This window comes from Lepidochelys kempii, chromosome 3 (assembly GCF_965140285.1).
Source record: "Lepidochelys kempii isolate rLepKem1 chromosome 3, rLepKem1.hap1, whole genome shotgun sequence".
Taxonomy (NCBI): domain Eukaryota; kingdom Metazoa; phylum Chordata; order Testudines; family Cheloniidae; genus Lepidochelys; species Lepidochelys kempii.
Genome location: NC_136382.1, coordinates 204,348,219 through 204,376,004, shown reverse-complemented (window position 1 = coordinate 204,376,004; position 27,786 = coordinate 204,348,219). Strand labels below are relative to the sequence as shown.

The following is a 27,786-nucleotide window of genomic DNA, read 5'->3' as shown; positions in this document are numbered from 1 at the left end:
TCTGCACTACTGTGGTTACCTGTGAGATTAAAGATAACACGGGTATACCTTCGGTTCATCTCCTTAGCACCTCCATAATGCAAGGGATTATTTTATTCATGAATTGGGCTCAGGATTTTCATCCCATAAAAATAACTGACAGCCTGGCATAGATATAATCCTGCCTCCACATCTAATTGAAGGAAAACAATGCCCATGGGCCACAGAGCAGCCTGCTGAAATCTCTCAATGCAAAATCAACTCAGAAGCAGACATGAAACTTCATTTAGCATCTTCTGAAATGTCAGCTTTTTAGGATGAGCCAAACGGTTATTTAAAAAATGCATTTATATTTGAGATAATCCAATAGAATGAATATTGTTTATCCATAAAGTGACAGATTGTCACAGCATTATGTGGTGTGCATCGCAGCAAAATGAAAATTCTGACGCATCTGGAAAGCATGGGTAGGATGCACCATTCATTTCACTGGCAGTGTGAAAAATTACCACAGCCTGCTGTAACCCTTACTCTTTAATGCGATCAAACCTCTTGGGAATAGTAACCTCAACTCAATGGAAAGCCACCCAACAGACACATGCCTGTGAAGGTTTTGGTGACGTGACATTTTTTGGAAAATATGATCTTGAATAATCCATTATGGAGAAATATTTGGATTATATGTTGTTGCCCGGGTTTTCCAGCACCAACCTAAATGTACTTCACATTATGTTTGTCCAAGACAGGATGATATTCTGTGTTCATTCAAGCTGGGGTGAAATACACCCCATTTGACTCTGTTCCTAGTTCTGCTATAGACTTCCTGTGTGTCCTTTGGAAAGCTATGTGAATTTCATTGGACCAGATTCTCATCTCAGTAGCAACTCAGAGTTACTCTTGACATGTATTGATGTAACTGAGAACATTTATCCTTCTTGGGCTCCAGTTCCCCATCTGTAAATTTAAGATACAAAACTTCCCTACCTCCTAAGGGTGCTGTGAAGATGGATCCTTTAATGTCTGTGGGGTGCTCAGATTCTGCGGGGAGGAGCATGTTACAAAATCCTGCAAGTAGAAATAAAATATAAATAAATCCACTACTAAGGCTGAATACAGGCTGCAGCACTGCTTCCTCTGACTGCTACTGCAGCGTATGGACTGGAATAGCAGCCACTAAAACAGAGGGATTAGCTCACTGGACCGACATAAACCTAGATATTGTGAGCCTGTCCTAACCCCAGTGCCACTTTCTGCAGCATGAAGCCACCTCTGTGGCTGTTCCACCAGCAATCCCCCATCAATGGGTCAAAAGTGGTGCAGGTGCCTTGTGTGGGTCTTGTGCTCTGGGGTGAATTTCATCCAGTATGAATATCAAACACATATTAAAGTGGCCCAACAGTTTAAAAAAAAATATCTTGTACTGGCAAGTGACATGCCCCTCGATAGTGCAGTGCAAACACATTGATTTAGTAACTACACAGGGACAACCAAGAAGTGCCATCTAAATAAATGTGGAGGTCAAAGAGCACTTTCAAATGGCAATAGCAAATATTGTATTTAAATCCTTTTCTAATTAACTGTTGAAAATGGTAATTCACAAGTTTTCATCTCACAGCATTGCCAGGGCCTGAGCCAAAGGCCACTGGAGTCAATGAGATTCTTTCCCTAGATTTCCCACGGTCAATGAGCGATATTAGGGAACAGGGACATTGGGGTTGCCTAAGGGGAGCATTGTTGCTTAACTGATACAGGAACTGCAAGACAGAGAGAATGCTGCCCAAAGCTCAGACTGGATTGTAGTGTTAAAATGACCATAGATTTGCTTCTAAATAACAGCTAAGTAACTGCATTAGGTTAGATTCAGATTCCAAAGGAAGTCACTTCGCACAAACTGCAAAAGGCATTATGGAGGCCCTCCACCTTGACTCTATAGTTAGGGCTACCTTCTGACATAAGATTAAAATAGGGTATAAATTCCTGGTTTTTTTGATGGCTATTCACTGTGAAATTTCATACAGTGTTATGTGTCCCTGTATCCTGCTTTATACCCTTTGAATATATATATTCAATATCTCTATCTCTCTCTCTCTCTCTCTCTCTCTATATATATATATAAATAAATCTAGCATCATCAGTAACAATTTGAAGAGGGGACTGTCTATTGTTCTAGGTCTCTACAGTGCCTAGCACAATGGGACCTCATTCTCAATCTAAGCACTACTGTAGTAGAAATAATAAATAAGATAGTATAGAGTAGCTGGTGTTTGGGGACAATACATTGACTCATTTTCAGGAATATTGGCACTCAAACATAGGTTCCTGCAAACATGATTTGAAAAGAATAAATGCCTAATACAAAAAAATGGGAGCCATCCCTATGAGATATAATGGAGGAGGGAAACAAACAAAAACCAAACCCCAAACTTGGGTCAACAATATGTCTGCTCAGCTGTTTCTAGCTGTATTCCAAATTTCTCTCTGCAGAGAGTTTGTTACGAGATTTTATACTTTACATTTCATGGAGGAATAATCAGACAAGGTGGGTCTGTTTAAGAAATTATTTAAAATCTCTTCTCGGTGGGTTTGTTTTGTCTCCCTAGATCATAACAACAAAAGAGTAAATAAGAGGCTGGTGTGGAGATAGATCATAAAAGATTTGTTTAGTATCACCTCTTGAGGAACCATTTTTGCTGTTCACTCACCAGATGAAATAAGTAGCATGATGTGGAAAGATGTCAAAACCTGATTGCTGCAAAAAGGGCTCATTTACTAGCAGTTCATTCTGCACCGCAAAAGGGGAGCATGATCTGTGCCAAAGGCATGTTCTTTTCCAAAGGCTAAGAAGTTGCAGTAATAGCTGTGCTATTGCCAGGATCCCAGAAACCTTTGATCAGAACTGAAGTAGAAATGTATGTATGTGTGTGTGCGGGGGGGGGGGGGGGGTTCCTTTGAAAACTATTTCACCCACCCCTCCCCACATGTATGCATGGAAGTAAATATATAGCCTACCCTGATAATGGGAACCTGGGAGTCAAGAAGAAGATTCCACATCCTTTAGCCTGGAGAAAAAGGGAAGGGGAGCTCTGTTTCCACCCTGGGAGAGATTAGTGAAGGGAAGGAGATTCTACCTCTTGCTACCTTGAGAGGGGGGCTAGGAGGCAGGGGAGAGGTAGGCCTGTGGGGAGGAGGGAGAAGGAGAGAGAGCTCTGGCTTCCCAGTTCTGGGAAGGGGGTAAGTGGGATGAGCTAAGTAAGGGGTTCTTTCTCCTGGAGCCATGGAGTGGGGTGAGTAATAGGGAGGGAATGGGGGACAGAGAAAGAGGCTGTGGGAAGGGCAGAGAAGTGAAGGGTAAAAAGTCTCCGTGTGTTGGAGTAGGAGGTAGGGAGGGAAGGGGGCATCTGTGTGTGGCAGGGGGATGGGGTCTGTGTTGGAGTGGGGGTGGGTAGTGAGGGGAGGGGGTCTGTGTGTGGCAGGGGGTGGATGAGGGGAGGGGGGTCTGTGTGTGGTGGGCGGTGGGGGAGGGGAGGGAAGGGGGTCTGTGTGTGGTGGGCGGTGGGGGAGTGAAGGGAGGGTCTGTGTGTGGTGGGGGAGTGAAAGTGGGAAGCAGGTCTGTGTGTGGCGGGAGAGTGAAGGGGGGGTCTGTGTGTGCTGGGTGATGGAGCAGGGGAGTGAAGGGGGATCTGTGTGTGGCAGGGGGGTGGAGGTGGGGAAGCAGGTCTGTGTGTGGTGGGGGAGTGAATGGGGGGATTTGTGTGGCGGGGGAGTGAATGGGGGGGTCTGTGTGTGGCAGAGGAGTGAATGGGGGGTCTGTGTGTGGTGGGCGGTGGAGCAGGGGAGTGAAGGGGGGGTCTGTTTGTGGCAGGGGGTGGAGGTGGGGAAGCAGGTCTGTGTATGGCAGGGGAGTGAAGGTGGGGTCTGTGTGTGGCGGGGGGGTGATGGGAAAGCAGGTCTGTGTGTGGCGGGGGAGTCAAGGGGGGTCTGTGTGTGGCAGGGGGTGTAGGTGGGGGTCTATGTATGGCAGGGAGGTGATGGGGGGTCTGTGTGTGGCGGGGGAGTGAAGCGGGGGGTCTGTGTGTGGCGGGTGAGTGGAGGTGGGGTAGCGGGTCTGTGTATGGCGGGGGAAAAAATGGGGGTCTGTGTGTGGCGGGGGAGTGAAGGGAGGGTCTGTGTGTGGTGGGCGGTGGAGCAGGGGAGTGAAGGGGGGGGTCTGTGTGTGGCGCAGGGGTGGAGGTGGGGAAGCGGGTCTGTGTGTGGTGGGGGAGTGAAGGGGGGTCTGTGTGTGGCGGGGAGTGGAGGTGGGGAAGCGGGTCTGTGTGAGGCGGGGGGGTGAAGGGGGGGTCTGTGTGTGGCGGGGGAGTGAAGGGGGGGTCTGTGTGTGGTGGGCGGTGGAGCAGGGGAGTGAAGGGGGGGTCTGTGTGGCGGGGGGTGGAGGGGGGGAAGCGGGTCTGTGTGAGGCGGGGGGGTGAAGGGGGGGTCTGTGTGTGGCGGGGGAGTGAAGGGGGGGTCTGTGTGTGGTGGGCGGTGGAGCAGGGGAGTGAAGGGGGGGTCTGTGTGGCGGGGGGTGGAGGGGGGGAAGCGGGTCTGTGTGAGGCGGGGGGGTGAAGGGGGGGTCTGTGTGTGGCGGGGGTGGAGGTGGGGAAGCGGGTCTGTGTGAGGCGGGGGTGGAGGTGGGGAAGCGGGTCTGTGTGAGGCGGGGGGGTGAAGGGGGGGTCTGTGTGGCGGGGGGTGGAGGGGGGGAAGCGGGTCTGTGTGAGGCGGGGGGGTGAAGGGGGGGTCTGTGTGGCGGGGGGTGGAGGGGGGGAAGCGGGTCTGTGTGAGGCGGGGGGGTGAAGGGGGGGTCTGTGTGTGGCGGGGGTGGAGGTGGGGAAGCGGGTCTGTGTGAGGCGGGGGGGTGAAGGGGGGGTCTGTGTGTGGCGGGGGAGTGAAGGGGGGGTCTGTGTGTGGTGGGCGGTGGAGCAGGGGAGTGAAGGGGGGGTCTGTGTGGCCGGGGGTGGAGGGGGGGAAGCGGGTCTGTGTGAGGCGGGGGGGTGAAGGGGGGGTCTGTGTGTGGCGGGGGAGTGAAGGGGGGGTCTGTGTGTGGTGGGCGGTGGAGCAGGGGAGTGAAGGGGGGGTCTGTGTGGCGGGGGAGTGAAGGGGGGGTCTGTGTGTGGTGGGCGGTGGAGCAGGGGAGTGAAGGGGGGGTCTGTGTGGCGGGGGGTGGAGGGGGGGAAGCGGGTCTGTGTGAGGCGGGGGGGTGAAGGGGGGGTCTGTGTGTGGCGGGGGAGTGAAGGGGGGGTCTGTGTGTGGTGGGCGGTGGAGCAGGGGAGTGAAGTGGGGGGTCTGTGTGGCGGGGGGTGGAGGGGGGGAAGCGGGTCTGTGTGAGGCGGGGGGGTGAAGGGGGGGTCTGTGTGTGGCGGGGGTGGAGGTGGGGAAGCGGGTCTGTGTGAGGCGGGGGGGTGAAGGGGGGGTCTGTGTGTGGCGGGGGAGTGAAGGGGGGGTCTGTGTGTGGTGGGCGGTGGAGCAGGGGAGTGAAGGGGGGGTCTGTGTGGCGGGGGGTGGAGGGGGGGAAGCGGGTCTGTGTGAGGCGGGGGGGTGAAGGGGGGGTCTGTGTGTGGCGGGGGTGGAGGTGGGGAAGCGGGTCTGTGTGAGGCGGGGGGGTGAAGGGGGGGTCTGTGTGTGGCGGGGGAGTGAAGGGGGGGTCTGTGTGTGGTGGGCGGTGGAGCAGGGGAGTGAAGGGGGGGTCTGTGTGGCGGGGGGTGGAGGGGGGGAAGCGGGTCTGTGTGAGGCGGGGGGGTGAAGGGGGGGGTCTGTGTGTGGCGGGGGGTGAAGGGGGGTCTGTGTGTGGCGGGGGGCGGGAAGGAGGCTCCGGCTCGGGCCCCGCCGGGGGGCTCCGTGACGCAGGCCGCGGGCGGGATCGCGCCGGATCCCGCCCCGCCCCCCCCAGCCGCCAGCCTGGTCGCGCCGCCCCCGCTCCCCCTTTAAATAGCGCGGCAGGGCGGCGGCGCGGCCAGAGCAGCCCGTGCAGCAGCCCGCGCCCCGCGCCATGCCGCCCTTGGCGCTGCTCAGCCTGCTGGGAGCCGCCGCGCTGGCAGGTGAGTGCCTTCAGCACCCTGGAGAGCGGGCTGCCCCCGGCCCGCAGCCTGCAGCACCGGGCACCGGACAGCTCCGCCGCACAGGGACCCCCGCTCCCGCGGCTACAGACCCGTGTGGGGGGGGGGGGGGGGAGAGAATGTCACCCACCCGCCCCTCTGTTCTGCGGGTATTAGTCATGTAGCCACCCCTGAACTGTGCCCACCGTCAGTGGCTGGAGCTACATCTCCTGTGTGCACAGAGTATGTATCCCACGAGGTGGGCATTCACCCAGGAAAGCTCATGCTCCAATAGGTCTGTTAGCCTACAAGGTGCCACGGGACTCTTTGCCGCTTTTACAGATCCAGACTAACACGGCTACCCCTCTGAGGCGGGAGAGTATATTGTGTGCACGTATATAGAGACTATAGACTGCATGCTTCTTTTATATCTACACAGACACTGGTATCATGTATAGATCGGTGTCTGTGTGGGTGTGGGTGTGTGATAGATAGTGTGAGCACTTGCAAATACAAACACCCAAATTTGGTCATTTGTGGCTCAGATTAGAAATAACCCTGACTGCTTTAACTTTACTAGACAGACTGGACAGAAATTAGGACAGTTGAAAGTAATCAAAAATAAAGAGAGGAAATGGTCCCCATATTGGATTTAGGAGAATACAAACAGGTAATAGGTGTCTTTGTCTCTTCTCCAACTCCCATCGTATTAACTGGTTGAGATGTTAAAAAAAATGTCATTGTCTGGGAAAAAATCTACTATGCGGATTCCGTTTAACACGGTAAGTGAATTAAAACTTCGGGTAGATTTTTTGACAAAGTGGTGTTTGGTTTTTAGTTTATGTTAGTCAGCGTACTCTTAAAAAATAAAAAAAGAACAAAAAAATGTCCAACCAACTGACCAAAAAAACCTCTTGCTGTTGGAGGGAAATTTTACCTGCATTGAGAAGGGAAATGTTTTGTCCTGGAGGATTACGCCATCTGTTGAGATTTTGTCGTCATTTCTATCCACCCCACTTTAATTATTTAGATTGAGCATGGATGGCGGCACGTTGCCTCCTTACTGAAACTAATGGATCACTTGAAATCAAAGGATAGATTTATTTGCTGCAACTGTCAAACAGACCTGAATTCTGGAAGAGGAGAAAACCCGCTAATTGAGTGGTTTATTTCTGTCAAATGGTCTGCGAGTTTGCATAGTCCTCTGCAAAGGCTGGACATGAAGACCCCTGGAGATTTAACAAGATGCTCAGAATGAACAGTACGACTATGGAGAGGTGCTTCGGCAGGCAACGGTTTCTATGTCATGGGTGTTGGCTAAATACAAGGTGTTTCTAGAAATTTAAAGGGAAAGCATTCACAAAAATCAATATACTCTTCATGGATGGTTAAGCAGTAATATTACATACATGGAATTCCTGTTAAATTTACCAATTAATTGTATTCATATGCCCGATTTTAGAAATCTTTAATATGTTAAAAGTAAGGATGCAGAAACATAGTGTCTTCTTGAATGGCTTTGCCAATTTAGCCTTTCATAAACCATATTCTTATTCTGTATTCTACTTCTATTCATTTGGGATCTGATTCTGCTACCCTTACTCTCATTGTGTAGTACCCAATTCCTCCACTATTCCCATTGATTTCAGTGGGACTCATCACAGAGTAAGGTATTATTCAGAGTAAGCATCTGTTCACTGTAGTGCTTAGTAATCTTCCCACCCTGTTAACTGTATAATTAGTGCTAAGGATCAATTTTTTTAATACACCTTTTCCTTACACTACTCAAAAGCTCTACTCACCTTACACTACTCACAACCATCTGTTTACTTTATCTCCAGTATGACAATTACATTGACGTCTGAAGGTTTTTAGTCTAATTTTATGCAAAATAAGTTAATTAGAAGCAACTGGCAAAATATAATAGGGAGCTGATTTTAAAGTAGCAAAGCTAGTATTTTCAGGGAATAGAGATTTTTGTTCATGTTTTGATTTCACAGGTTTTTATATTAAACTTAACTCAAGCAATTTACATGAGCTCTATAACTAAAACCAAAATGAATATTTTCTTATACATACTACCTAATTTCATTAGGGAAATTTAAAGGCTAACAGTGCATTTCTGGGATATTATTATTTCAGGTTTAGATACACGAAGAGGCATCAAATGGAAAGCAGAGTAAACCCAGCTATAGAAGTGCAATACTTTCACAAAATGAACTATCTCAAGTGTCTTGTTGCTATAATAAAGCAGAAATGAAAAAGGAAGAGATAAATGCTTACATATAGGGCCTAATCCAAAAAGCTCACTGAAGACCATCAGAGTTGGTCCATTGCTTCTCTGGGCTTTGGATCAGGCCTTTCTTGTATATTTTTATTTGGATGTGACATCACAGCCAACACTATGTAAATGCAATTTCTTATTTTGACTGTATAGCTTTCAAAAGTCACAGGGGTAAGTAAACTATAGGATTGGCAAGTCTTTTTTTTTTTTAAACTCACCAATTCCTGCAGCCTCCTGACTTTTATTTTCATTCCTACCAAACTTGGACTTATATGATCTTTGTTAAAAAAAGAATTTTTGCTTGAAATTTCCATTTCAGTCAGGGATTGTGCTGTCGTGAGTCATCAGCACTGATGAAAATTTGAAACAGTGACCCATCGGAGAATCTACATGGCTACACCAAAACAAGCATAAATTGATGCGAGTAAAACTAATGCTGATTTATGGCTTACTTTTTTGAAAGTGGTGAGCACCTGCAGTTCTCATGCTTTTAGTGGTATTTGTGATCACTCAACACCTTTGAAAATCAGGCCATCTGGTTTTCGTGGCCTAAACATATTTGATACAGGAGGGGGAAATGTGCATATGATGTCTACCAGGTAGGTATTAAAAATAAAGTTAAGACAGTGTTTAAAATATAGGGTTTGCTTTTCTGTACTCTTCCTGATTTTGTTCCCACTTTATCAAGCTAGAGCTGTATATGTGAGAGAAAAGACATATAGGGCAGATTCACTGCCCTGCTCCAATCCTTTGTGCTGCTGAGGCAATGAAAACATCTCCATCTCCCAAACAGCTACAGAACCTGTGTAGAAAGCTCCTACATGCACCCACTGCAACCCAGTGCAGGATGACTATATAGCCAGAGAGTGCTGTACTCCAGCTGTCCCCAGCTGGCAGCCAGTCCATTGGGACTCTTGCCAGCTGGCACAGGTTAGAGCAACCTACAGCAGGGAAGAACAGAGCAGATTGGCTGCCTGATGGCTTCCCCTCTGCTGCTTTGAGTGGATCTTCGCCACAGCAGAGAATCTGCCTCGTATATTTTTTTTTTCAGCTCTCATGTGAATTTGATATTCATTTTATTCCCCCATGGAGGGCTAATATGACAGTTGTCCAATATTCTCTATTTCTCCCGACATCGTTACGATGGCCTCACACCTTTTATTGGCCTTGGAATGTCATCTTTCATCATCAGACAAATGCTGCTTGCAGAACATTTATCTGCCCGTGACTCTTGGAGAAACTGGAGTTTTGGAATGACTGAATGGCACAGCGCTGTCTTGATTCCTATATTAACATGCACTTACTACTCAAGAGACTGCATAGAGTTAGGATTATTAATATTTTAAAGTGATCAAGGGATGAAGACATTTTATATTCTGTGTCTTACCAAATTAAACAAGTGTCAATTAGATGGGGTGCTCTGTGGCTGGATCATTAGAAAGGACACAAGACAGCCGCAGGCAACAGTTTATTCACATTTGTGCAGCAAACTTTGCAAGTGCTCCTGTTTTCTGATGGAATGAGTCACACCAACTCACAAAGGTGAGAAGAGGCTATGAGCTGGATCATCCCCTCAGCTTACACATGATGAGAGGGGAAGCGCCACCTCCATTACGCTGTTCTCCCCACACTGGGATCCAGGGGGTGACCCTACAGGGGGACCCCAAGCACAGGAGCCTCTACTGTACTTAGTGTGTGTGGAAGGGGGCAAGTGATGTGCTCTCCAGGGATAAGTTTTAATAGGAACTGGAAAGCTGCCACATACCCTGCAGGACATTGTACGGTGCCAAATTTCCTGTTCTCTCTCTCAGAGATAGTTTCTGCAACAGGTCACTGAGTGTATGCCTGAGGATGAAGGTAGGTTAGTACCATCAGTACTGTGGTTATTTGGTATGTTATTTCTTCCTGTTACTTAAATAAATAACCTGCTTCAGTCAGCCCCAAATACTAATGGTGGAGAAGTGTGATTAGCTTTAAACAGCACCCTCGCCTGCACACCAACTGGAGTTCTGTTAGAAATGATTAGGTAGGGACTTATTACAGTTTGGAGCTGCATTAACTACTTCTGGGTCCCCTCTAGGGCTTCAACTCTGGAATCATAGGGGAAAACCAGCCAATGGTAGCATATCTGCTATATCCATACTGCTGGATGTAGAAGGTAGGCCATTGGAGCTACAGAGATTCAGTCATGCGTGAAACAGACTCCTGACTCTACAAACCCATATACAATGGGGTTGGAAGGTCTTGCTCCCAACTGACAATGCAAAACCACAGACTCCTCTCTGTTGAGTGGATGAAGTCAGCCTCACAGAATTTGCTGGTTCTTTTTGAGAGGGGGCAGACTGGCTCAATTTTCTCTTAGGCTGCTTTATTGTGCCCATCTTCTAAATCCCACCAGTCATAGGGTCAAAAAGAAGGCAACAGTTGAGTTGAATGTGATCTTTATTTGCATTACTATACACAATATGGTGAAGCAAAGGAACAGAGACAGGCTTCACTCCAAAGCCCCTTGCTTCTGCATAGTTATGTCTGGCTGGCCACCTTATCTAATTCCATCTCTGAAAAAACCCATAGAGAGTCCCATTCATGTGATTCTACAAGGTTTATTATTGGACAGTAACAATGCTTGTTAAGCAGTAAAAGAGCCTATTGTAGCACTAATGAATGAAATAAACAGAGTAAAAATGATCTATTCACACTCAGCAGCTCCTTCACAAATGTCAACAGCTTGGGACAGAGTCACTAACACTTGTGCATGGCAGCGTTAATTATATCTTTCTGGTGCTAGCCTAGTCTTGATACCCTTGGCGGGAGAGGGGAGGGAATTCTGCAACTTCCCTCCCTTGGGAGTTAGCAGCCTCCTATGCAATGGCCTGGAGGGGAGCAAAGAAGAAACTTTGCTGGATCAACCCATCTCCATGACATCTTGGCTCTACTTTTTCCCCAACAAATGCCTCAGTGTTCAAGCTTCACTCAACCTCTGGAGGTCCCAGTTGGAGGGGGCATGATGGCTGCTTTCCATTCTCAAGTTTGGGCTTCCAATCCTACTCAGAGCTCTGAGTGTCTCCACAGCAGACCTTCTGCACCCTACCGAGAAGTTGGAGTAGAAGCTGAGAATGAATATGGGCCCTTAAAGTGGTCACATCTACATGAGATAACTCACTATACAGCTCTTTAATTGGCCCTCACATGATCAGAAGGGCAATGGCTTTTCTGTGTTTCCTTCTTATGCTAGAAATGTCAACAGCAGCCACAGAAATAACATGTGGGTTGAAATGTGTTGCCGAACTATGAGAATATAAATCTGAGCTTCAAACATTAATTAAAGCCACACAATGCCCCGGGGAGAAAGCTATTCTATGCTGTTACAAATGGGCATCTCTCAGAAACTAAATCACTTATTCAGAGTCACATAATCACTCAGGAACAGACAAGGGAATAGAACCCAAGAGTCTAGATTCCAGTTTCCTGTTCTCTAATGCCAGCCCACAACCCAGGCCAGCAGGTACTTTAGATAGGTATAATATAAAATAACTCTTGGCTGCACCTGCAAACAGCCGATTCGAGGTCAATTTGCCCAATGACTCTGGTCAGTAAGATTAATGTTAGCTTTTGTGTTGTATGAATCCATGATATTGTAAATTTTCCCCCTTCTAGGTGTCAGTTCCATGTCAATGGAAAAAGACCATGTTGAAGAAATGGTGAGTAGTCATATCCCATAAAGTGTTGTATGTAGAAAGTTTCAATCAAAAATACTCTCCACCAATTTTTAACACTTGGGGTAACATTTTCAAAAGCACTTAAGTTACATAGGCACCTAAATCCCATCAGCTTTCAACAGGCTCCTTAAACCCAGAGTGTTAAAAAGATATTTAGGCACGGCTGCACTCAGTGTTGCAATGCCTAACTGACTGAGGAGCCTAAATCGCCTTTGCAAAATGGATTTAGGTGCTTAGAAGCCTAAATCCCATTGTCAATAGGATTTTGGCTCCTAAGAGCTGAAATCCCTTCAGAAAATTTTGTTTTCAATGCCTAACTGACTGAGGATCCTACAACAGTGTTGAAATCCCTTCAGATAATTAGAAGCTTTAACTATTAAAAAACAGAAGCCCTGTGTGTTTTGTTATTAGCTCCAGAAAGCCCTTAAAATTACATTACATTGTTATGTAGGGAAAAAGCTATTTTAGAACATTTAGATTTTTTTTATTTTTACATTTTATTAGTTAATTTTCTTTTCCTTCAGAGGACTATACAGTTGAACTCTTGCTACTAAGAATCAGGCATTATATTGCACAGACTTGGGAAAAAAAGTACTTACTGAGACTCAATATCGCATTTCTGAAATAACTGGCTATAAAACATGCGGCATATACAGAATATATAATGGTGTGATCTGGTTTGACTGGCACTCCCGAGCCATGTGGTCACCCCAAACTCAGCCAATAAACCCTTTACAGCACATCACATCCTTGTACATACTCTACAACGTGATAGCCAGGAAAAAGATGTTTCTATGTTCTGGTTTTTTAAAGTTATTTTTCTAAAGGCTCCTGTTTAACACCATGTGTTGTTTATGACAGTACTTTGCACTTCTATGGAATATTTACTGTAAGGAACTCTATAAATGAGTGGACGCCTCCCAGGCATTCCCTCGTGGCCCCAGTGCAGCCCTGCAAGTGGCCCCTCATCTCAGTTTCCCTTTTAAGTCCCCAGTTACTCTATGGACGCTTAGCTTCCAGTCCATACAGAGTTTATTAATAAAACAGTTGAAACCCCCCCAAAGCATAATTCAGATCACCTCAGTGCAAGTAAAAAGAAAAGGAGGACTTGTGGCACCTTAGAGACTAACAAATTTATTTGAGCATAAGCTTTCATGAGCTACAGCTCACTTCGTCAGATGCATTCAGTGGAAGATACAGTGGGGAGCTTTATATACACAGAGAACATGAACCAATGGGTGTTACCATACACACTGTAACGAGAGTGATCAGGTAAGGTGAGCTATTACCAGCAGGAGAGCGGGGGGGGGGGGGGGTAAGAGGGAGGGGGACACCTTTTGTAGTGACAGCTCCGCAACCTGAAGCAAATACTCACCAGCAACCACACACCACACAACAGAACCACTAACCCAGGAACCTATCCTTGCAACAAAGCCCGTTGCTAACTGTGTCCACATATCTATTCAGGGGACACCATCGTAGGGCCTAATCACATCAGCCACACTATCAGAGGCTCGTTCACCTGCACATCTACCAATGTGATATGCCATCATGTGCCAGCAATGCCCCTCTGCCATGTACATTGGTCAAACTGGACAGTCTCTATGTAAAAGAATAAATGGACACAAATCAGACGTCAAGAATTATAACATTCAAAAACCAGTCGGAGAACACTTCAATCTCTTTGGTCACTCGATTACAGACCTAAAAGTGGCAATTCTTCAACAAAAAAAACCTTCAAAAACAGACTCCACTGAGAGACTGCTGAATTGGAATTAATTTGCAAACTGGATACAATTAACTTAGGCTTGAATAAAGACTGGGAGTGGATGGGTCATTACACAAAGTAAAACTATTTCCCCATGTTTATTCCCCCCCACCCCCGCACTGTTCCTCAGACGTTCTTGTCAACTGCTGGAAATGACCCACCTTGATCATCACTACAAAAGGTCTCCCCCACCCCACCCCCCGCTCTCCTGCTGGTAATAGCTCACCTTACCTGATCACTCTCATTACGTGTGTATGATAACACTCATTGTTTCATGTTCTCTGTGTATATAAATCTCCCCACTGTATTTTCCACTGAATGCATCCGATGAAGTGAGCTGTAGCTCACAAAAGCTTATGCTCAAATAAATTTGTTAGTTTCTAAGGTGCCACAAGTCCTCCTTTTCTTTTTGCGGATACAGATTAACACGGCTGCTACTCTGAAATCAGTGCAAGTAGTCTCTCAAATTCACATGTCCTCTGCATCATTGACATAACACATACCACATTCTGGCACTTTACGTCACACCTGGACTCTGTCAGTCCTCCTTTGTCCCTCTGCCAGGACAGTGGTCCCAGCTCTTCCCGCTAGGGTGCAACCCCACTCTTCCTAAGAGGAACCCCCAGACTCTCTGCTGGGAGTATCGTTGGCAGGGAAGCATTCTGCACTCCCCTCAGCCCTCTCATTGTTCCTCAGGATCCAGCTCTCCAGCAAGGAGACATCAGCAAGGAAGCTGCTTCCCCTTCCTTCTGCCTTCTCTGGCCTTTAACTCCATGTCAGAGCCAGCAGGCATCTCCCTCTGCTAATCCTCCTGCCTTCAGCTCTCCGGCTGCGACTCTGTGGCTGGGCGATGCCAGGCAGCAAACCCCTCTTGCTACTCTTCAGCCTTATCCCAGGAACCACCTTCTCTCTCTGGCAGCTCTCCTCTCCTACCCTTCCTGACTCACCTTTCATAGCCTCCACTTGCTGCCTTGCCCTCTTAATTGGTCCAGCTGGGAGCCTGTGGACCAGAATAGGAGAGCTGAGCTCAGTTTCATTGAATGGGCCAGCTACCCTGTTATGACCTCAATGTGATTTACAAATTAATTAATTATGAGTCACCTGAGACACAGGTGATTTGTGAAGTAGAGCCAAGTATTAAAACCAGCCCTTTATTCAAGCCACTGGACACATTCCTTCTCTTTTTAAAATCATTTTACCAGTACAAATCCTAAACGTTGCAGATATTACTTATTATTTGTATGCTAATAGTGCATAGAAGAGGAGATCAGAGCCCCATTTTGCTAGGCACTGCACAGATCCATAACAAAAGGCCCACCCCTGAAGAGTCTGTTATCTAAGTAGACAAAAGGTGGGAGAAATGAACCATTATCATCCCCATTCTATCGGCATGGAACTGAGGTGCAGAGAGATGAAGTGACCTGCACAAGGTTACACAGGAAGTCTCTGGTAGAGATGGGAACCCAGATCTTCTTGAGTCACAGCTAAACATCTCTCTGATAATGCATGATTGGACATATGCAGAATTTTAAAAAGTTTTACACTTGAACTGTGCTTTTCTCCAACTACTGCTTCTTCTAGGTAACACGATGTATAGTGGAAATTCTCTCTACCGCTCTGTCTAAACCAAACGCTCCACCAATAAATCCTCTGTGCAAAGATATCCTTAAGAAGAGTAAGTGCAATACTAAATGAATTTGAGATGCTCATTGAATCAGTGTCATTGCTGAGGAAGAGAATTTGGTAGATGTGACAATTTTATAAACACAATGACTTTCCGATGTGTTCTCATTTTATAGGGCAGATGCATTTGCCATTTTAATTTCATGTCTAAGAAAAATGTCTTCAAGGTTAATAGTACCTCTTAAAATATCATCATTTTTGTTTTTTCTGAGCTCTGAATCCAAACCATATTTTTCAAGTGTTATGAAAAGCCATTGTTTGTTTTTCCAAAATGCAGATATGAAAGGAAGTAATTTTGCAACATGAACAGTAGAATTACTGACCATGAAAAAATAAGTTAAGACCCTGTTCTTACTGATAAGTCATCCTTAAAGTTGAGTAATCTTTTTTTGTGTGAGCAATCCCGTTGAAGTGGGACTACACATGCAAGTAAGGAATACTCAGAAGAGTAAAGGGTGGAGGATTAAGTCTGTTGTCGATAACTCTAGCAAAATAATGTTCAGAGTGCATTCTACCCAGCATTACAAACACCTGAATATTATAGGGCACGCTCCTCTTCCTATTGATTTCAATGTCAAAACTACCATTGCCTTCAATAGACAGAGGCCTGGGTTAATTTAGGCTGGCCTTGAGCTGGTGGCTAACAATGGATTAAGAATCCCAGGCTAAACCAATCATCTGGCCAGACAAAAGACAATGAAACAAATAACTGATTTCCTATGCTTAACATCTCTTGTGAAGCATGAGAAAATAGACGAGTTTTTCAGTAAGCCCTGAAGAGGAACAAATTTGGGCTATTTCTGACAAAACAGAGAATGCATTGCAAAATGGAAGGAGTTTGCCAGCAGCTGCTCTTTAAACCAGCAAGGCTCCAGCTTGAGTGCTTTTGCTGATGACAACTGTGTCAGTGTTACATTGGAAAGAAGCAGTGTTTCAAGTAGGCAGGTACCAGCCTATTCAGGGGTTCATATCCATCCCGAAACTACTAGGCAGCCAATGCTGTGTCCAGAATTCAGAGCCCTGGAGGAATGCTCCAAGGAACTGAAAATTATCCTCTCAGGTCTCGTGCTAGTAGCAAATCTCCTCAGGGTCAGTCATGGAATTTAGCACAAAGAGACAGGCATAAACCTGCTTGCATAGTTTATTAATAGCTATAGTGAACGGTGGCTAAAAACTTAACAGTGTGGCAAACTACAGGACTTGCTTTTTTCGTCTTTCCAACTGATGTTTAATTTACAGAAAAATAAAAAGACTGGAGCTTACCTATCAAGAAAAGCAATAAAAGTCCACATTTGATACTTCTCTCAGTAGAATGATAATCCGCAGCCTAGCACAATGATTAGAACATGGTGATTGTCATTGCTTTTCAAACACAGCTGGCGCAAATTTGGCTGAGATTTTAAAAAATCAGGAGTGATTTTGAATGTCTCAATTTTTGGGTGGCCAATTTGAAGCCCCCTAACGCTGCCTGATTTTCATAAAGGGCTGAATTTCAAGCCCGTTTAAGGGGTCTCAAGTTGGAAATCCAAAAATTGAGGCATTCAAAATCATTAGTCCTTTTTGAAAATCTTGGCCTTGATTATAGCTCTTTAAGCTGAATGTGCTTATCCTTACTACTGTATCTAAGACCCAAACTGATAGCAGCTTGGACACCTTGCATTCCATTCTTGACATCCTGTTATATAATTTCTTGTTGGCATATGTATTAGCTGTCTTCCGCTAAAGAAGAACAATTTTTGTGATGTTAGAGGATGCTATAAATGTAGACAGACCTCTTTCTAGAGCACCAAGAAACACAGATGCGGTCTATACAAAGTAAGACATATTAAACTGTGATGTTACAATCTGCATATCTTCAAGTTTTTGATTCTGATCTCACTCACACAGGTGTAAATCGGGAATATCTCCACTGAATTCAATGGAGTTGCACCATACCATGTGTACATATAATACTATTACAACTGATATCAGAATCAGGCTCTTATTTAATATTTTGGAAACACCACAGAGTGCGAGATTTAAGTCTAATAACTACAGTATCATAACTTGGTATCACTTTGGTACTATGCATTCAAAAACCTTGAAAGATTTTTCTATTTGCTTTGAGTATGATGTTCATTCTATATACCAGTCACTTTATCTGGGCAATTTGGAATGGTCTTAGGGTGCATGAATTGGAACAATTAAGGACTGACTTTGAAAGATGGTCTATATCTCCCATTGACTGTAAAGTGAGCTAAAAGTGCTTAGTATTAGAACTGGTTGAAAAACACCAGCAAATTAAAAGAAAAATGAATGGCAATTTTTAATAGTTTTTAGAAAGGTTTGACCAGCTTTAAAAATACATTTTATTTATTTTTTTTTTGCATAAAAAATTCAATCCGACCAATTTAGCAGCATCAAAAACTAGTCCTCTTATTCTGAATGAAGAATGTTAATGAAGAGTGTTAATGAAGAGTTGGGTTAACATTTTTGAACATAATTTTTGTTTTTGTAGGCGGCAGGCATAAAGCAGAGAAGAAAAATGAAAACGAGGAGGAGCAGCTTGAAGTGAGGCATTTGAAAGAATGGTCGGAGGATGAAAAGCATCAGCATGCAAGTGTAGAGGAAGAGAGAGGTCAGAAGGAAGCAAATGAAGAGAAACACCATCATGAGGAAGATGAGAGCAGGGGAGAGGAGGAAAAACACAATGGGGATAGTCATTCTCATGAGAGTAGAATCCATAACGGAGAAAAAAAGCACCATCTGGACATAAGAGGTGAGGAAGAAGAGGATGATGAGAATAGCTATAAGAGAAATAACCACAGTGAAGAAGGAAGCAAAGAAAAGAGGCATCATGCTGAAGAGTCAGGAGAGCTTCCAGACAAAAGGTCTCACTCTGTAGCTAAAAGCATGGAGGAATTCTCTCCTGGGGATGATAGACACTCTGTGAGTCACAGGCACTCTGGGGAAAAGATGCACAGCAATGAAAAGAGAAGCCATGAAAGGGAGGAGGAGGAGGAAGAGGAGGAAGAGGAGGAGGAAAGCAGCGAAAGGAATCAGCATGAGTCTAAGGAACACGGTTCCTACCAGTACAGAGGACGTGAAGAATCTGAGGAGAGTGAAGAAGCTGAGGAAGAAAAACGGCACTACCAAGCAAGACATAATCACAGAAAGCACAGAGTGGGCGACTCCTCCAAAGAGAGGCGAGATCACGAGGGTGAGAAAAGGAACTCGCTTGAGGAATCAAATGAGGAAGAGAACCGATTCTGGGATAAAAAGAGCCACTACCAGAAACACCATTATGAAGAGCCAGAGCATCATCGTGAGGAGAAGAGGAATTATTATGGGAAACGCAGCTCTGAAGATGTGGAGGAGAAGAGGCACGCCGGCCGCGAGAGCGAGGAGTACAGAGAGCAGAGAGTACAGAACAAGGAGAACAGTGAAGAGGAAGACAAGAGGCACCACCTTAGTGGGGAAAGCGAGGAAGAACGACATGAGAAAAAGAGACACCACGATGAACCACATGAGGCAGTGAGACATCACTATGAGGGGAGGAAACACCACAGTGAAGAGAGTGAGGAAGAGCTGGATAAGTACCATGGTCACAGCAGCAGGGATGAGAAGAGACATCATGATGAGGGCAGACACCACCTCCACGACGGGGAAGATGAGGAGACACACAAGCTGCACAGCGGAGAGAGCAAAGGACAGTCGACAGGGCACTACAGCACTGAGGAGAGGGACAGCAAGGAGAAAAGGCACTATCCTGGCTACGACGAGGTGGATGCTGAAATAGAAAAGAGACATGACAGTGAGGATCAGAAACAAGACAATGAGGACAGTGCGGAGAAAGTGAGGTACGGGGAGAAGGAGTATAAGAGTCACTTCCCTGCAGAGAATGAGAAAAGAGCCGCAATTCGGTACAGTCCCTTCTACAACCGCCTACAGTGGAAAAGCCAGCACTTGGACAAAAAGGATAATATGGGGGACCAGATTCTGGGGAGTGAACAGGAAAGTAGACCCAGCCTGAATGAGAAGAATTTCTTCCCTGAATATGACTATGACTGGTGGGAGAAAAAGCAACTTCTGGATGGTCTGAATCACGGGCACGGCGAGAAGAGAAATCTCGGAAGGCTCCGCAAACCTGATATAAAAAGACAGTATGACAGGATGGATCAACTCGCCCAGCTTCTGAATTACAGGAAGAAATCAGCTGAATTTCCAGAACTGTACAATTCTGGGGAAGACCTAAAAAAGCGTCACATGATCAGGAGCAACAAGGGAAATCTCAGCCAGAGGCCTCTGACGGAAGAGGAGGTACGTGTTTATGAGTTTCTATGAAAAGAAAAGTGACACTGATATTACTTAACAAGCTCAGACTTTAGCTCCACCTACAAAAATGATATCATAGAATCATAGGGTTGGAAGGGACCTCAGGAGGTCATCTAGTCCAACCCCTGCTCAAAGCAGAGCCAATCCCCAATTTTTGCCCCAGATCCCTCAATGGTCCCCTCAAGGATTGAACTCACAACCCCGGGTTTAGCAGGCCAATGCTCAAACCATTGAGCTCTCCCTCCCCCCAGTAGAATCTCAGAGCGAAACATCACAAGAAATGTACTGAAATTTCATTAAGGGCCAGGTCCTGATATAAATCAGAGTGGCTTGACTGAATTCAGTGGAGCTGTGCTGATGTGCACTTCCAGAACTAATTTTAAAGGCACATTACACACATCCTCACAGTCTCCAAATAGTCTAATTCCCCACATCAGGACACACACAGATTGCTAGATCTCACAATATGCTCCAGTCCAGCCATTTCAATGCATGTTCTGCAGGTAAGAGCAGAATGTCAGCACACATCAGATGTATGCAGCTGAATTGGTGATGTGTTGCATCTACCTGGTATCTTTGACAAGAGGGAAGGAGGTAATAGGAGTTGTGTGCACATGGAATAGAGAACAATCCTCTTAATATACAGCAGTAGATGCGTAAGAGTTTCCCTGGGAGGAATTTGATTTTGTATGTGAATTTCCATATTGTGCCATTTATGTGTCTCATAAAATAGAACCACAGCGTAATCTCTGTTGTGATCACAAACTTCCAACGAGCTTGCCTGGATCTTAACCTAAATATGTGTGATTTCAAGCGGTTAGGATTAGCAACATGTGGAATATTAGCACAGAAGTTCATAAAGAAAGTAGCTAGCATAAGACTTAAAAGCTGATGGACTTATGGTTTGGCCTCAGAGCACAGAACAAGGATACTGAGGACATTCCCTTAGTGTGGTTAGTGAAGTACTCTGGATAGTAGTAGCAACAGGAGATTGCACATAAATTGGGGAAGGTGCTGTATGATAGAGAGGCAGTTGGCATAGAGTAAATCCTGTTTTTAAATTATGGTAATAGTCTGATCTCCTGTACAGCCATATTTTTGCAGAATATACCCCTTCTGTATTTGGACACATGACATACACTGTTTGTCCGGGCAATTATTGAACGGAAAACAGTGCTGTGAAGCCAGACGTAGAGTGATTTCCACTATCCTATAAATGTGCAGTGATCACTCAAACTAACCACTCACTCTAGACAACTAAATAACTTTACATCAATATTTATAGTATAAAAGGAATTTGACAGTAAATAGTGGGAACTACAAGGGAATCCTGCAGCTATTGAGGTACCTTTATGTATGGAAGGGAAAACTGGCAAGTTATGAGACTATTGTACATTAACTGTTTATCCATCTACCTATTTCTTTACCTTGGTACAAATACGATCTTCCACCACAGAATTTGAGTGCCTCACAGCATTTTAAAAAGGAAGAAGAAACATCAGCTACATAATAATCAGAAATGTACAGTCATCATTAGGTCATCAAGTGCACCCTAACTCCAGAGTCCGACCCTATTCAGGGCTCCTTACTAGAGCTGGGCAAACCCCCTTTTTTTTGTTCGACAAAAAATAAAGTTGTTGGTCAAAACATTTTTTTTTTTTAATTTTCAGCAAAGCAAAGAGACAGAAAATGTCATTTTGGGTTGAACAAAATGTTCTGTTTTGACAAAAAACTGTTTCACTTTGATAATTTTTACATTTAAAAAAATTAGATTAATGTTAGCTTTGAAGCGAAGTCATTTCAAACTGGAAAAAATCAACCCATTTAATTTTGAAAATGACAGAATAAATCAGATTTTCTTAAAAAAAATTTTTTTTTGCGGGGGGGGAGGGAGTGTCAGAAATGTTTTTGAAATTAATTGTTTGGGTTGCCAACTCAGCATTTTTCCCACTAAAAATTGGTTGAAAATAATTTCGCCCACCACTACTGCTTGCCCAGGCAAAAATACCATTCAGGTTAATGAGAGTTTTGCCTGAGTAAACAGTGCTGACTTTGGCTCTATTTAGTTCAAATAGGAATTAATTCAGGAGAGTTCTATGGTTCATGTTATGTAGGTGTTCAGACTAGATGATTCACAGTGGTCCCTTCTGGCTTTATCAGCTCTGAATCGAATGGAGGTGTTTTTGAGTAAACATGTCTTAGTCTCTATTTTTTGTAGTACAAAAGAACATTTGCCTACCTGTGCCATGCCCTAAAATGATCTTGGTTTCAATGCTTCATAGGAAAAAGAGCTGGAAAATCTGGCGGCTATGGATTTGGAACTGCAGAAAATAGCTGAGAAGTTCAACGATAACAGGAGGGGATGAAGACTGTGTAGAGTGGGTATATTTCAAAGCTAGGTGTAGCTTTATTTACATAAAATACCTATATCTCTTGGTAATTCACTGCCACTGAAGTGTTATTTACCCTAAGACAGGAAATGCAGTTTACTGTCCACTGAAGTGTAGTGATTTACACAGCTGGAAATGTCTTTAATTTGCAGTTATGCTATTGAGATCCAACTAGCATGAATTCTAGGACATAAACTTACATGTAAGGCAGATATTTTAATATGCTTGTGGAAATAACTGTATTTGTGTTCTTCAGAAATATATTTGTTTGAGTTTGAAATAATAAAAACATTGATCTTGGACCAGAATCCTCCTCCTGGCTTGACTTGTTTTGGTCTAAATTTTGTGGATTATTTTCAAGTAACCCAGATCAGACAAACAGAATAAAACAAAACACTGAAATGTAGTTTCTGGATGTTATTATTGCAGGTTGAAATAGAACCACATGCACATTTTCTTTATCTTCTAGATAGCAAGAGCATGCAAAACATGCCAGAACCTTGATGGTTTGCACCAATGACTCAAATTCATTGTCAGTATAATAGAGCCGGACTCACCCGGCAGCGCCTCCTGCTGGTTGTCCTTGGGAATTAGCTCATCAGCCTCTGGAGCGCCCTCTGCCGTCTGGTGATCTGCCTTAGCGCCGGCCCCAGTCCCTCCCAGGACCCGGTGCCTCCTCCCACTGGGGTGCTGCCCCCTGGCAGTAAACCCCAACAATCCCTACGGGTCTCCCCTCCCCACCCACTATCCCCACCTTACCTCAGTCTAGGCTGCTGCCAGTCATCGCTTAGCCCCACGCCCTGGGGCAGACTGCAGTGTATCAGCCACTCATCACAGGTGAGGGGGGTTTGGACCTGCTGCTTCCTTGCAACCCCAGTACCTAATAGGCCCTAATCTAGGCCTGGCAGCCTGGGGGTTTCCAGGCCGGAGCTCCCCTGCTCCCAAGGCCTTTCCCCCTTAGCCCTGTTCCAATCTTGATACTCCCTCAGGTCCCTGCAGCCAGGCCCTTCCCTCTCTGAACACAGAGACACACTCTGGCTAAGGCTTCAGCCTAGCAGCCCCTTTATAAGCCCAGCTGTGGCCTGATTGGGACATGGCCCAGCTGCAGCCATTTCCCCAATCAGCCTAGCTTCTCTTGCCCTCAGCCCTGGCTCTCTCCCAGGGCTGGCTTTTAAGTCCCCCAGGGCAGGAACAGGTAACCACCCTACTACAGTCAGTAAATTAAATTAGTTTCAGTAAATAAGTTTTGCAACGTTATTGTATCAAACGCATGTGGTTCTTTATTTTGGTACTTTATAATGTTTAATTGTGTTAAAACATGCACTGCTGTAGACTGTAAAAGTAGGACCAGATTATACCACACTTGTTCAAATTGAGTAGTTCCTTACTCTGGGAGTACTCTCATTAACTTAATTTGTGTGAGTAGGTGCTCCCCATTGTAGGGGTTACATCATCTCATCCATAATTTCTCAGTAATAGAGGCCGCACATCACACCACACTAGTCATCCTTTGCACACAAGTGCCAAACGATAAAGCGCATGGATTAGGAGAGTTTTAAATGGGCCAAGTTCCTCAGTGAATGAGCAACGGGTACAGGGCTTGGATCTCCATAATACAGTCTGATTCCTTGCTAAGAACAACGAGTAGCAGGGCTGTAGAAACAGCTACTCATGAATCATATGGCACCACACAACAGCACAAGGAATTTCCCCTTAAATAGCTTCAAGACAATTTGTATGTCTCGAGCTCAAGTTTAACCAGTTTATCTAAATTAAAAAAAAAAAGTTGTCATGACAATGTCTCTTCACTGTGTAACATGGGGGAGGGATACACTTATTTAAAGTGTGACATGTTGCCTGTCTGTATCACAGCATATGTTCTGCCCTGGACTATTTTAATCCAACTAGCCATCTGCTTATTAAAATATTTCAGCCTAAATCTAACATTGCAAAGCAGCTCAAAGCAAAACTACATTTGAAGGTACTCCTGCAAACACTTAGGCACATGCTACTCGCACTGAGTTTAATAGGACTACTCAAGGGCTTGAGTCTGTCCCATTTAAGTCACTGAGGGTGAAACCCTGGCCCCATTGAAGGCAAGGGCAGTTTTGCCAGTGACTTGGATGAGGACCAGGATTTCACTGGCAGATGTGTCATTGACTTCAATTGGAGCAGGAGCAGGCCCTAAATGCGTAAATATTGCAGGAAGAAATGAGTGGTCTGCATGCTTCTTTCAGACCTTTAAAAAGCTGATAAGGTGCCAGACACAATTATTTAATTATTTTCGGGTGGATTGATGCTAAATAAACTGATATTATCAACCCCAAGTATTCAAAAATCAAGCATCAGGCCCCAAAAGTCATGGTTGACTTAAAAATTGATACTTTAAAAGTAAGTTTCTGGTTCTCTCTTATTTGCCTTGTAGAGCACGTGCACTTAGGGTTCACATTTTCAAGTTTATTCTACAGGTTTCAGAGTAGCAGCCGTGTTAGTCTGTATTCGCAAAAAGAAAAGGAGGACTTGTGGCACCTTAGAGACTAACCAGTTTATTTGAGCATGAGCTTTCGTGAGCTACAGCTCACTTCATCGGATGCATACCGTGGAAACTGCAGAAGACATTATACAACCCTGAGGGCTAGATAACTTTCATTTTAAAAAGTAAGATGAGATGATCAGGCATTAAGAACTCCCCTCCAACTCTAAAAATCACACATTAGCAAAATTGAAACCATCAATGCACAATTGCAAAACACACTTAGAACAGCTCCAACTACAAACTTTTCAGTTCCTGAAAGCTTTTAAGAGGTTTGCTGTCATCTCAACACCAGAGAGTAGCCACTTATCTTTTGCATCCTGCCACTTCTTGGTCATTTAAGAAATGTTAGTCAAAGAAATGCATCCGATGAAGTGAGCTGTAGCTCACGAAAGCTCATGCTCAAATAAATTGGTTAGTCTCTAAGGTGCCACAAGTCCTCCTTTTCTTTTTGCAAATACAGACTAACACGGCTGTTACTCTGAAACCAGTCAAAGAAATGTAGTTTGCCACTGAAACCCTAGCTGTGGAAAATAAGGATGCTTCCACTTGATGTTGCAATGCTGCATTTAGTAAAGAACTCCCATGCTGTAAAGCAGTCCATGCTTACTCTTTCAGCTCTAGCAGCTATGGCCTCTAGTATTACTGACCTGGAGTTTTCTTTGACAAGTCTGAGGATGCTAGCCAGCAAAAATGGAATTGCTCAAGTGGCTCCATTTGTCTCCTCAAGATGTAGCACGGGATAGGACTCAGAAGTTGCTTGCCTCCTCCTCTCACACAAGGTTCTATCCAGCTCCATTCTGCCAACCTCCGGGTCAGCATATATAATTCCTCAACACCCAGGTCTGTGCCACCATTTCATCAGACCCAGGGAAAACAGCTGACATACTTCAGTGTCCAGACAAACCTGAAGCTTGAATGAGAGAGAGCTGGTTGAGATTCATCCTGGCTAAGGCTGACAGGAAAACCACATGCCATCAGTGCACTTTCAAGAGAGATCAGACCACCATCTTCAGTGCCTTCGAACTGAAATACAAAGCCCACTTCTACTATCTGGAATGTGCCAACTGCAACTCGCAGCCAGCTAAACTCTGCCAATCAAAAAAACAAAAAATCGATTTTCACAAAGCCAGTTCTGCTCTGTGACAGTTTTTTCCCTGCCAAAATTCAACGTTCTAGCCACAGGTGTTTCGGCAGCAGAGCTGTTTAAAAAATATTACACTTAAAAAAAATATTTTTTTGCTCGTTAAAAAAAAACCAGGACAACTATTTTTACACAAACCTTTTTTAAAAAGTCACCCTCTGACAGGGATAGGCCTGGACTATTTCATTTAGTTATGCACACCCGAATGCAAGTTCTTTAGCAACTTGAACTATAGATCTGTTAGCACTGAAGCTCTAAAGCAGCACACCAGCTCTTGCAGCTCAACAACTGATCACCAGTCAAGATTTCAGCAAGGCATTCAGGCTTATCTTGACAAACATGAAATTACTAGACCCATATGACTAGCACCACCTGAACCAGGGTTTCTCATTGCAGCAGCCTTTGCAGTACTTGTTGGTCCTGTAGCCCACATTCCTCTTATAACATGGACAGTTCTGTTTTTCATAACATCTCTCACTTTTATCTCCCCTTCTTCACTTCCTTTACTGTCTACTGACCACTTTGTCACAATCTAACCGTATCAATTTACTGTGTGCTGTGGACTTTAGGTTTATTGTCTACGTGACCAGTACTACACCTAGGTATCCTACCCTCTATTTTTTTTTTAAAAAAGCGTGGAAACGGAGTTCTTTTCATGTCATCAACTTGATTTTCAATACATATCAGACACACACAAACCTTATGTGCTGTAATCTAATTCTTCACAGTTGCTCTAAAATTCCCTTAAAATTACACAATAATTTGTAAAATTGTGAAGCCCAAAATACACTAGCAGGAAGCTTATGCAAATTGTAGCAACTATAATTTATGCCTTAGTGCTTTACTCTCCAGGACAGCTTTTAAGACTTTGTTATGTTTATATGATAATCAACATGTGTGGACATTTATCAGCTACATAATATGCACAGATGCACTTCAGTTGTCCTAATTTGATATGCACTGTGTTTCACGTATTACATTATGCATAGAATTGTTGGTCTGAAATGCAACATTCCACTTGACTGCTAATATATGTCTTATATTAAATGAATACTCATATTCTTCTTACAAGCAGCATTAACACTTGGGGAAAAAAGGATTATGGTGAATTTTAAAATTAGGTAATGTGGTTCAGTGACAGGAATTAATACTGAAACAGATTGTCAGACAGAGTGTCTAATGCAAATGAAATCAAGCTAATCTGAGGAATCTGGTTTTAAATAAGTAATTTCTCTCTGTGTTCATGTTTCAGTCTCTTCTACAACCAATTTATTTTGTCACTGAACTATACAAAGTATCAGACAGCATTTTTTCTTGAATTAGGACATCTGCATGACAATCAGCATTACATCCTGTTTCTCATGTTTCAAATGGGGTAATCCAGTTTCAAAGATTAGGTTAGGCAATCAACAGTACCTTAATATTGATCACTTATACAGAGACTTACACCTTCACAGTACTGGAAAAACAACTAATTAAGCATCTCAAGAACTCAATGAATGTGGCAGGTAGGTACCAGTTATGTCTTACGGGTGGGGAAATTGAGGCATACCGCAATGGCAATTTAAACCAACATCACAATGCAGGAAGCAAATGGAGTCAGGATAACTAATGAGCCCTTAACTTCCATCCCCATATCCATCACTCTGGGTCAGCCTGCCTCACTTAGCAGTAATATATATATATGCAATAATTTTAAGCATCTTTGAAAATCTCAACCTCTGTCTTCACTGAATTCAAGTGCATGTGAGAGATAAGGAATTCACCCCACTCTCTGCCCCAAAAAAGTCCTAGAAAAATTAGATTAGATTAAATTCAGCAAGACTCTTTTCCAGATAACTAATTAAAAGGACATTAAGTCACATACTGGAAAATTTTTTTTACTGCTGATTTTCTATTTGTAA

At 44.4% G+C, this 27,786-nt stretch overlaps 1 protein-coding gene across 1 annotated transcript; it reads left to right on the top strand.

Moving 5' to 3' along the window:
- The first annotated feature begins 5,944 nt into the window (after nucleotides 1–5,944).
- CHGB (chromogranin B) lies at nucleotides 5,945–22,513 on the top strand. Its single transcript, XM_073339689.2, has 5 exons — nucleotides 5,945–6,050; nucleotides 11,989–12,032; nucleotides 15,400–15,493; nucleotides 17,999–19,800; nucleotides 22,098–22,513. Exons 1-5 carry the CDS (start codon nucleotides 6,002–6,004, stop codon nucleotides 22,179–22,181), a joined length of 2,073 nt encoding a protein of 690 aa, XP_073195790.2. The 5' UTR covers nucleotides 5,945–6,001; the 3' UTR covers nucleotides 22,182–22,513.
- Nucleotides 22,514–27,786: the final 5,273 nt, after the last annotated feature.